We start from the raw sequence: 12500 nt of genomic DNA on the forward strand, positions 1-12500 counted from the left end.
GGCGTGTAAACTTTTCATTTTTACTCCAGACGGAGATAGATCTCAGTTCTCTGCAGAGCTATTTATTAAATCAGTTGGAAGGTTGCGAGAAAAGGGGAAGGGGGAGGGGGAAGGGAGGTATGAAGTTTAATGACATAATATTAGCACAATTAGCTCATTTCAAAGGCTTTGTGCTTAAAGTAAAGAGGAAGGCTGAAAGATAGGAAAAGGTGGACAGGATGACCACAGCAAATGCCACACACGTCCTTTACAGAAATGATGTTGATGTGTGCTGTTGTAACATGAACAGACTGCGTGCTTTGCTGGGGCATGATAGTAGTTAGCTCCAGGTGTACTGGAAAGGGGGGGGGGGGGGGTGTTACAGAAGAGAAGACTGATGTCTCAAAGTCAATGCTAGAAACTAGAAACGTAAGCATCAGCGACCATTGGGAAACAAACCTCTTTGCAAAACTCTGAGATCACTCTAAAAAAATACAATAATTTCAGCTTTATCAAACAACTTCTTAGGACGTAATTCTGCACTAAAAGGAGAAGGAGCAGAAGAAGAAGACGAAGAAGAACAAGAACCAGAAGAAGAAGAAAAGGAAAAATCAGGAGAAGCAGGAGAAGCAGCAGCAGCAGCAACAACAGCATCCTCACCCTAATCTTCTGCGACAGCTCCTCCCAGCGCTGGTTGATATGCGACAGCTCAGGCTCCACCATGCGGTTGTAGCAGTCGCTCTTGGACATGAGGTCGATGGCCTGGTCTCGGATCTCGTCCACCTGGCTCCGCAGGTCGTTCATCTGTTTCTGCATCGTCTGAGCAAAGCGGGGACAAAACACAAGGTTATCTCTAAACGACGCCCAATCATGAAAATAATAGTACTAGTAATAACAATAATGATAATCATAACAATCATAATAACAATAATAATAATAATAACAATAATAACAAATACAATTAAAAAAAAAAATTTTTTTAAGATAAATAATTTATGATAATGATAATAATACTACTACTACTACTACTACTAATAATAAGGGTAATAATGACGATAATAATGATAATAATAATAGTAATAATAATAATAATAATAATAATAATATTAATAATAATGCGGATAATTTCTTCAGTGCCCACTCCTGTACAATACAGCTCTGGGTGCTTTACAATACCAGCATACAATAATTACAATGAGTCCATCAAAGTCTGACAATAACCAACACATCCGCAGTAGAGAATATTTCTCAAGTGAAATAGAAGAATGAGAAGAAGGTTAGAATAACTTGTAGCTTATGCTTTTATTGCATTGTATATTTTTAGTGAACACATTTTCAACCTCACTGCGAGACTGTTTTTCTGGTATAAAATTTTACACATATGCATTTATATCATATATATAATACTTTGTTTTACGTACACATTTGTGTCGATTAATTTTTAAGATGTGATGTCTTTTTCATTGTAATGCGCATTGAGCATCTTTAAGGAAATGGAAATGCGCAGTATAAATGCTATTTATTATTATTATTATTATTATGCTATGGCCAGTGAGACAACTCTGGCAGAGAAAAGTTTGCCACATTTTGAGCATTCAAAAGCTTCAGTTCCTCTTGTGGGCTTCTCTCTTGGTTTCAGCATATCTAGTTTGCAAAGCCTCATGTGATTTGCTGCCCACTGTGACTGCTGCTCTCCAGCTGAGTCTGTCAGGAGCTAGGCTCTCCCATGAAGAAGGGTTTATGTTGAAGTCCTTCAGAGATATTTTTAGGGTGTATTTGTAGCACTTTTCCGGTGCACTAACCTTACGCTTCCCTGAGAACTGTTCAGAACAGAATATTGCTTTTGGGATTCTGAAATCAAGCAATCTTACATGGCCTGCTCACTGACGGTAAGTACTTTGGAGCTAAGAAAACAGGCTCTCAGCATTTTCTCATTTGAGAACTTCGGTGTCCGGTACTTTATTCTTGTCAGTTTGATAGTGTTTGAACGCGTGAAATCCGCAGCTCGCACTGTATGCTTCCGCGGAAGCCGAGAATGTTTCAGAGTGTTCTCAGAGGGTCTGCTGGGGTAATAATAGTTGTAAAGGGCATAGAGCATGCTCTTGAGCGTGGATTTGCGCTATATAAATGCTATTATTATTATTATTATTATTATTCTGCCATTTGATGCTAAGAGTTCTGATACACTCCCTGTGTACATGCTACGCTCTTTAGATAAACGCTAACACATAAGTAGACATCCATAATATAATAATAATAAAAAATTAGGAAGAGACAAATTCAGCTCCTCAGACACCTGAATAAACCCGCCGACCTTGAACCTACAGTTCGTGGTTACCTTGAATCTACATCCCCTGGTCACCTTGAACCTACATCCCCTGGTCACATTGAACCTACATCCCCTGGTCACCTTGAACCTACATCCCCTGGTCACCTTGACACAGCCCGTGGTTACCTTGAACCTACAGTTGGTGGTCACCTTGAACCTACAGTTGGAGGTCACCTTGAACCTACAGTTGGTGGTTACCTTGAACCTACATCCCCTGGTCACCTTGAACCTACAGTTGGTGGTCACCTTGAACCTACAGATGGTGGTCACCTTGAACCTACAGATGGTGGTCACCTTGAACCTACAGTTGGTGGTCACCTTGAACCTACAGTTGGTGGTCACCTTGAACCTACAGTTCGTGATTACCTTGAACCTACATCCCCTGGTCACCTTGAACCTACATCCCCTGGTCACCTTGACACAGCCCGTGGTTACCTTGAACCTACAGTTGGTGGTCACCTTGAACCTACATCCCCTGGTCACCTTGAACCTACATCCCCTGGTCACCTTGACACAGCCCGTGGTTACCTTGAACCTACAGTTGGTGGTCACCTTGAACCTACAGTTGGAGGTCACCTTGAACCTACAGTTGGTGGTTACCTTGAACCTACATCCCCTGGTCACCTTGAACCTACAGTTGGTGGTCACCTTGAACCTACAGATGGTGGTCACCTTGAACCTACAGATGGTGGTCACCTTGAACCTACAGTTGGTGGTCACCTTGAACCTACAGTTGGTGGTCACCTTGAACCTACAGTTCGTGATTACCTTGAACCTACATCCCCTGGTCACCTTGAACCTACATCCCCTGGTCACCTTGAACCTACATCCCCTGGTCACCTTGAACCTACATCCCCTGGTCACCTTGAACCTACATCCCCTGGTCACCTTGAACCTACATCCCCTGGTCACCTTGAACCTACATCCCCTGTTCACCTTGAACCTACATCCCCTGGTCACCTTGAACCTACATCCCCTGGTCACCTTGAACCTACATCCCCTGGTCACCTTGAACCTACATCCCCTGGTCACCTTGAACCTACATCCCCTGGTCACCTTGAACCTACATCCCCTGGTCACCTTGAACCTACATCCCGTGATTACCTTGATGGTTTCCCTGTGCGGGGTCAGGCGTTGCTGTTGCTCAGACAGCCGGCTGTGAGCGCCCACGATCGTCTCCGCCCGCCCCAGCCACTCTTTGATCTTCATGATCTGCGTCTGGAAGTCCACAAACTGGGTCTCCAGGGCAAGCGTATTCTCCTGGGGGAAAAAGCACACAAGGAATACTTCAGTTTCCGTTCTAGTAAGAGTTTTTACAGCACTTGCAACACAACAACCTGCTCTTACCACCACCATTCCAACACAACAACCTGCTCTTACCACCATCATTCCAACACAACAACCTGCTCTTACCACCACCATTCCAACACAACAACCTGCAACCAATTTTCTCTTTAACGATGGTGGTGACGACTGATGGTGATGACGACTGATGGTGGTGACGACTGTGTATGAGAAATCCTTGCAACACATAACATGTTCACCAATAAGACACTGACAGACTTATCTGATGCTGTGAGCAAGCTGTACTTACTATCAGAATAATGATTCTACAAACAAAATCTTTTCTGCTCCAGTGATTCGATATTTGAGGTGAACAAACAACGAAATCTGGTTCAGACAATGCCACCAAACTCAGCAGTGGATTTTGGCAGTCACAGGAAGGAACAATGCCCCACAAGTGGGCTGATAGAATCCACATTGTAAATGATTGACTTTATCTAGCTGATAGAATCCCCATTGTAAATGACTGACTTCATCAAGCTGATAGAATCCAAATTGTAAATGACTGACTTCATCTAGCTGATAGAATCCAAATTGTAAATGATTGACTTCATCTCCCATGACTTGTGGGTGCTTGGAGGAGATGTGCTATGGACCAAACCACAGAGGTCGTTACATATGTGACTATGTGGCAAAGTGCCGCCCTCCAGAGGAGCCCAGCCACAGAAAAAGAAGGTGGTTAGAGGGCACCACTGGTAGATCCTACTTCTTGTCTTTCCTACTTCTCGTCTTTCCCTCTGTCGTTTTTGCTTCAGATGAGTTATTTCCTTAGCTTGAGGGTCCGTGGAAACTAAAAATGTACATTTTTTGTGCCTTTTATCAACATTTTTCTGTACAATCCACACAGAATTGTGTTCTCTAATGGGCATGAAAAGTGTTGAAGCAAAAATCAAGGCATCCATAAAAATTCCCTAATCTGCGGGGAAAATGCCACTATTTTTTTCACTCTGACTATTTCGACGAGCGCCTGGTTTCCCCACGCTGCCTCCCATGTTACTCCGTGCGGGGAGAGAGGACATTTGTCCTACCTGGACCTTGGTCTTGTGTTTGACCAGTCTCTGCGACAACTCATGCATGTCCTGGGTCAGCTGGCGGGCGTGGTCCCGCGACTCCCTCACGTCCACCTCATCTGACAAGTCCTGCAGCTGGTGAATGAGGTCGTGAACCGAGGCTAGCGCCGCTTCTTTCTGGACCACTTCCTCCTGGCTGGCCTGATGGGGGGAGAAAAACACAGGTTTTGTCTGACACATGACACATGACACACCGACACAGGTTTTGTCTGACACACTGACAGTGACACATGACACACCGACACAGGTTTTTGTCGGACACACTGACACAACACAGGTTTTGTCTAAAACATTGACAAGTGACACACACAAAATAGGTTTTGTCTGACACACTGACACACACAACACAGCTTTTTGACGGACAGATGACACACACAACACAGCTTTTTGACGGACAGATGACACACACAACACAGCTTTTTGACGGACAGATGACACAACAACACAGCTTTTTGACGGACAGATGACACAACAACACAGCTTTTTGACGGACAGATGACACAACAACACAGCTTTTTGACGGACAGATGACACAACAACACAGCTTTATGACGGACAGATGACACAACAACACAGCTTTTTGACGGACAGATGACACAACAACACAACTTTTTAACACAGCTTTTTGACGGACAGATGACACAACAACACAGGTTTTTGACGGACAGATGACACAACAACACAGGTTTTTGACAGACAGATGACACAACAACACAGGTTTTTGACGGACAGATGACACAACAACACAGGTTTTTGACGGACAGATGACACAACAACACAGGTTTTTGACGGACAGATGACACAACAACACAGCTTTTTGACGGACAGATGACACAACAACACAGCTTTTTGACGGACAGATGACACAACAACACAGCTTTTTGACGGACAGATGACACAACAACCAGGTTTCGTCCAACAAACAGAAAACACTAGAGAACTACCTCAAGCAGAAAACACTAGAGAACTACCTCAAGCAGAAAACACTAGTTAAAGCAGAAGGAGTTTTGGAAACGACTTAAGCCCCCGTCAACACATCGTGGATCTTTGAGGCCTTTCACCATACAAGGCTGCTTTTATTTCATCAAGAGCAAGGTAACTGAGCAACCTTCAATATTATTATACAGGTGTCTCCATATGCTCCAAATTGACGAGTTCCCGGTGCCGCCCCGCCGTGACACATACACAGTCTAGCATGCACACAGCGAAACGAGTGGGATGTGGAAATCTTTTCATTAAGTATGAATTTCCCTACTTACATATTTTAAATATAAAAGAATAAAAATTCTCAGGACAAATTTCGGGACCTGCGAATCAGTTGGCTATGTGTGAGCTTCACGACCACCTAGAGCAATGTGTATCACACGCAGGCGACAAAATCTAAAGCACCATAAAACATAAAACATACAGCATACAAAATAAAGCATGAAACGTAAAACATAAATCATAGAGCATAAAACATCAAACATACAGCGTAAAACATAACATATAAAACATAATACATACAGCCTAAAATATAAAACATAAAGTATAAATCAAAACACATAAAACACAAAATGAACAGCATAAAAGACAAAATGTTCAGGTTAAAACACAAAACATGCACATGGCCCAAACTCACCACAATGTATCTCAGCTCCTCATCCACATTTGTCTCTCCCTTGTCCTCCCTGTCCTCTAAAGTCTTGTTGGAGGTGTCGATAAACTCCTGCACCGCCGCCAGCTCTTTCCTCAACTTCTTGGACAACTTCAGAGACTTTTCCAGGGCAGCCTTGCTCTGTTTGATCTGTACACAAAGACAAAATGTCAACAAACAGTCACACAAACACAAAATGTAAACAAATTATGGTCACACAGACAAACACAAAATGTCAACAAACAGTCACACAGACAAATACAAAATGTCAACAAACAGTCACACAGACAAATACAACTCCGCCAACCTCACAGAGAGAGCTGAATTTCCCAACAGCAACAGCCGGCCTCCTAGTTCCCTGTGCAGCAAGAGCTTGTCAACTACAGCACTTCACATTGATAAGAGCAGGCTTCGGCCGCCACCCGCGCAAAATTCCAAATTAATTCTTACCAAACTGAAAATGTTTAACGTGTCCCACGAACTCATCTGACCTTATGCTGTTGGAACATCATAAAACACTTACTAGAACGTCATAAAATACTTACTAGAACGTCATAAAATACTTACTAGAACGTCATAAAACACTTACCATAAAACATTTACTAGAACGCCATAAAACACTTACTAGAACGCCATAAAACACTTACTAGAACGCCATAAAACACTTACTAGAACGTCATAAAACACTTGCTAGACACTATAAAACACTAGAACGTCATAAAACACTTACTAGAACGCCTTCAAACACTTGCTAGACACTATAAAACACTAGAACGCCATCAAACACTTACTAGAACGCCATCAAACACTTACTAGAACGCCATCAAACACTTACTAGAAAAAAAGAGAGGTATCAATCTCTCAGAAGGAAAACGAACAACTTTCTCAGACGTTAGCGGATCTCAATATTTCTCCCAACAGGGAAACTCGAGCCTTCCACAGAACAAGTACTGCAAGACCGTGCACGCTCATCAACAAATGGGAAGTTATAATTCTCACAAGAAAATCAGACGCGCTCATATGGCCTTATGTAGTTGCGAGCGCCGTAAAACACGAACTAAAAAAAGAAAAAAAAAGAAAAGAAAAGAAAGAAGAAAATCCGACTTTGGTTGCATTAATTCTAGAATCAATAGGAACGAAACAGATAGAGAAGATGACAAACACATGCCATGCACCGAGAACCGAGACTGAAACATCAACAAAGTACAAACATGACACAGACAGACAATAAGAACCACAAGCCTTGAACACACCTCCAGACTACACACAACAAATCACTACACGTAGCTTAAAAAACTGCACATGACAAATAACTGCATGAAACTACACATGACAAATAACTGCATGAAACTACACATGACAAATAACTGCATGAAACTACACTTGAACTAATCACAACATGTAACTAATCACAGTCTGCACATAGGAGGAGATAACTCACCATAAATACATCTAAATTTGTTATAACATAACTCACATTTCATGCAGGAATAAAGTATGTTACTATAGAAGATAATGAAAACCATGCACATCCATTAGTATTATATAACATTACAGATAGTCTTACATACATCACTTACTGTATATTTAAAGAAAGTCTTACCTATATCACTACTGGTATGTCACATTACAGAAAGTCTTACCTATATCACTACTGGTATGTCACATTACTGAAAGTCTTACCTATATCAATACTGGTATGTCACATTACTGAAAGTCTTACCTATATCAATACTGGTATGTCACATTACTGAAAGTCTTACCTATATCACTACTGGTATGTCACATTACTGAAAGTCTTACCTATATCACTACTGGTATGTCACATTACTGAAAGTCTTACCTATATCACTACTGGTATGTCACATTACTGAAAGTCTTACCTATATCACTACTGGTATGTCACATTACTGAAAGTCTTACCTATATCACTACTGGTATGTCACATTACTGAAAGTCTTACCTATATCACTACTGGTATGTCACATTACTGAAAGTCTTACCTACGTTATTAGCAAAGACAATCAAAGTCACCAAAACCTTGTAAATCTCTAGAATGTTCATATAAAAAATTAAAAGAACATGTAAGGAATGGTTGCATCATAAGCTGGTAAATTCGAAACAATTAAGAAAAAGGATTTTTTAAAAATCAGTTTAACGTGACAATATTATCATCTTTCTGTGCTGTAAATTCAACATGAACTTAAAGAATAATTTTGAACTCGCAGAAACAAAAATGGCTTAAACTAAAAAAATCATAAACTCAGTAGTAATTACATTATGTAATGGGTTTTTTAATTTTCTTTTTCTTAAGCACAAAATCTTGACATTGAACTTTGTAGATGTAAAATTGCTCAACTGTAGAAACTGACAAGCCCCCAACTCTCCCAGCACAACTACACAAGGTGAAAACTCTAACGTAGAACGACAAAAGAACAGTGAATCCTCAAGCTTTATTTTTTACCTAGAGAATCACAGTAGAGTAAGTTAGACTGTGGTATAGTAATTTAGACCGTTTATTTTTTACCTAGAGAATCACAGTAGAGTAAGTTAGACTGTGGTATAGTAATTTAGACTGTTTATTTTTTACCGAGAGAATCACAGTAGAGTAAGTTAGACTGTGGTATAGTAATTTAGACCGTTGTTCAGCCTTTACCTAGAGAATCACTAGGCAGTAATTTAGACTGATGTACAGTCTTTACCTAGAGAACAACATTATAGTAATTTAGACCGTTGTACAGTCTTTATCTAGAGAATAACATTATAGTAATTTAGATCATTGTACAGTCTTTACCTAGAGAATAACATTATAGTAATTTAGACCATTGTACAGTCTTTATCTAGAGAATAACATTATAGTAATTTAGACTGTTGTACAGTCTTTATCTAGAGAATAACATTATAGTAATTTAGACTGTTGTATAGTAATTTAGACCGTTGTTCAGTAATTTAGACAGTAAATTCAAACATTCCCTACCACATTTTATGGCCATGAGACGTATTTGCATAATGTAAAATTGGAAAATGGGACTAGGGATTTCAGCCTGAACATTGCATTATGTCGTTTTTAAAAGTGACTTATCCTCATGCCAAAACAGGGAAAAAAAAGTGCTTTGATAAGTTAAAGAAATTTATTCTTTATTAAAAAGTCCAGGATATATAGAATAAGAAAGATACAAAAGTAGCAGCTTGAGCCCAATGTATCTCAAAGTAATGATTCTTCTAGCTCACACAGTTGTGCCACTGTCATTTATTTCATAAGCTTGAGAAGAAACTGACATATCAATTACATATTATCATGCATATAAAGTTGACGGCATATTAATTAAGGTGATGCTACCAATAAGAGAAGACTCCAAACGCTGATCTTACTGAGACTGAGACTGAGACTGAGACTGAGACTGAGATGTTCTCCTCCTGTTTCTGTTAGTGCCACTCATCTCTTGTCATGCGGTTAGGAATGTTCTCCTACTGGGTCCACACATGTGTGCGCATGTGTGTGTGCGTATATGTGTTTGGTGAGTGTGTGTGCCTGTGTGTGTGTGTGTGTGTGTGTGTGTGTGTGTGCATGTGTGTGTGTGTGTGAGAAGTTGTGAGAGAGAACTGCCCGGTTTTTGTCCTTGTTCCTCGCGTGAGAGACAAATCTCTGACCACAGTAGATCAAACTGAGACCAAGAGAGTGGAGGTTTGTAATAGTCAAACATTTGTACTAAGAAACGGTACATTTTCCTCCACTATATTGCTATGTCTGTACGTCTTTGATTCTGCGAAAGATCTTGTCAGTTTGTTAGTGTTTGAGCGCTTAATCGGCTGCTCGCACTGTATGCTTCCCGGGAAGCTGAGAATGTTTCGGAGTGTTCTATGGTCTGCTGGGGTAAAAATATAGTGTGAAGCGCATAGAGCTTGCTGTTGAGCGGGGATATGCGCTATACAAATGCTATCTATCATTATTATTATTATTATGTCTGTATGTTTCTACATCTGTAAGTGTCAATGTTTCTACATCTGTAAGTGTCAATGTTACTACATCTGTAAGTGTCAATGTTACTACATCTGTAAGTGTCAATGTTACTACATCTGTAAGTGTCAATGTTTCTACATCTGTAAGTGTCAATGTTACTACATCTGTAAGTGTCAATGTTTCTACATCTGTAAGTGTCAATGTTTCTACATCTGTAAGTGTCAATGTTTCTACATCTGTAAGTGTCAATGTTTCTACATCTGTAAGTGTCAATGTTACTACATCTGTAAGTGTCAATGTTACTACATCTGTAAGTGTCAATGTTACTACATCTGTAAGTGTCAATGTTACTACATCTGTAAGTGTCAATGTTTCTACATCTGTAAGTGTCAATGTTTCTACATCTGTAAGTGTCAATGTTTCTACATCTGTAAGTGTCAATGTTTCTACATCTGTAAGTGTCAATGTTTCTACATCTGTAAGTGTCAATGTTTCTATGCTAATCAGAGACATATACGTAAACTGAGCTTATGAGAAAGTGGGCTTTAGTAAGCTTGAAAACACCGCATAGTATTAATAAAGAGAACGAGAAATGTGTTAGAGAGGTATTCGTCCATACAATAGAGAGAGAAATGATTTTGGAGTAAAACGAGAGAGAATTTAGGCAATAACGTACTGGAAACGGAAAAGAATGTAAAAAAAAAGAAATGTAACCAAGAGGGAAACTCTTCAGGCCGACAAACTGTGGTGACAGAACTACTGTAAACAAGAAAATAAAAATGAATACATTAAATCTACCCGTAACTGAACACCAAAAAAAACACACAAAAACCACCAACGGTTGCCAAAACAAACCCAAAGCCATGCCAAACATCAACAGCCCATCCAAAAACCCTGCTGCCTACAGCAGCAAAGTTCAAAAGTTCAAAGTTCACAGTGTAAAGTTCAAAGAGTCAAGTCCTGTGGTACCTGCGCCCCCAGCTCATTGTAGAGCTGTTTTATGGCATCCAGCTGTTTGCTCAAACAATCGGGAAAGTCCACTTGCTTGTGCTCTACAATCTGGCGGCCGGTCTTCAAGACCGTCTCCACTTCCGGCTTGAGCTCGCTCATTGTGCGGTAGAATTTCTGTCACAGCAAAGTAGGACCAACAGTTGTGTGTCAGACAGACATTAGGGACATCAGACAGTTGTGTGTCAGACAGACAGACAGACATTAGGGGCATCAGACAGTTGTGTGTCCGACAGACATTAGGGGCATCAGACAGACGTTAGGGGCATCAGACAGTTGTGTGTCAGACAGACATTAGGGGCATCAGACAGTTGTGTGTCAGACAGACATTAGGGGCATCAGACAGACGTTAGGGGCGTCAGACAGTTGTGTGTCAGACAGACATTAGGGGCATCAGACAGTTGTGTGTCAGACAGACATTAGGGGCGTCAGACAGTTGTGTGTCAGACAGACATTAGGGGCGTCAGACAGTTGTGTGTCAGACAGACATTAGGGGCGTCAGACAGTTGTGTGTCAGACAGACATTAGGGGCATAAGACAGTTGTGTGTCAGACAGACATTAGGGGCATCAGACAGTTGTGTGTCAGACAGACATTAGGGGCATCAGACAGACGTTAGGGGCGTCAGACAGTTGTGTGTCAGACAGACATTAGGGGCATCAGACAGTTCAGAGACAGGGGGGAAAACTCAGGAGGGAGGGGGGAGAGGAGGTAGGAAAGGGAAGGAGAGTTGGAGGAGCAGGAAGAAGAAGTAGAGGAGGAGGAGCAGGAAGAAGAAGTAGAGGAGGAGGAGGGGTAAACAACAAGGACAAATATAGATTAGGCTAATAAGAAAGCTATGGAAAAGAGAAGAAAGATGGGAGGAGGAGGAAAGAGGAGGAAGAAGAAGAGGAAAGAGGAGGAAAGACAACGCCAGAGTTCACTAAGCGTGGACATTTGTGCACGACACGGTGGAATCAGGCGCTCGTCAAATGTTGGGCATGTGTAGTTAGTAGTGTCATCTGAAAGCTGATTTATTTCCCTTGCTTTCGATGATTAAAAAAATACCCATCTATCTTGAATAGAAGTCGAGTTATCTGCAATTGAAGGAGGTCAGGGTCGCCTGGTTTCAGAGGGAAAATAAGCGAGAAAATGGCTGCCAAAGTTTGGCAATTCCAATAGCTTGAAAGTCCTT

At 41.0% G+C, this 12500-nt stretch overlaps 1 protein-coding gene across 1 annotated transcript in view; it reads right to left on the bottom strand.

Annotated features, from left to right (window-relative positions):
- Positions 1-12500, bottom strand: part of LOC101851170 (dystrophin) — a gene marked incomplete at both ends in the record, with an annotated part of 78372 nt that overhangs the window by 3376 nt on the left and 62496 nt on the right. Inside the window, 5 exon segments of the mRNA XM_013090589.2 lie at positions 640-798; positions 3413-3568; positions 4681-4863; positions 6344-6508; positions 11289-11444. Coding sequence (XP_012946043.2) covers positions 640-798; positions 3413-3568; positions 4681-4863; positions 6344-6508; positions 11289-11444 — 819 coding nt within the window.

This window comes from Aplysia californica, unplaced genomic scaffold, assembly GCF_000002075.1.
Source record: "Aplysia californica isolate F4 #8 unplaced genomic scaffold, AplCal3.0 scaffold01353, whole genome shotgun sequence".
Taxonomy (NCBI): Eukaryota; Metazoa; Mollusca; class Gastropoda; order Aplysiida; family Aplysiidae; genus Aplysia; species Aplysia californica.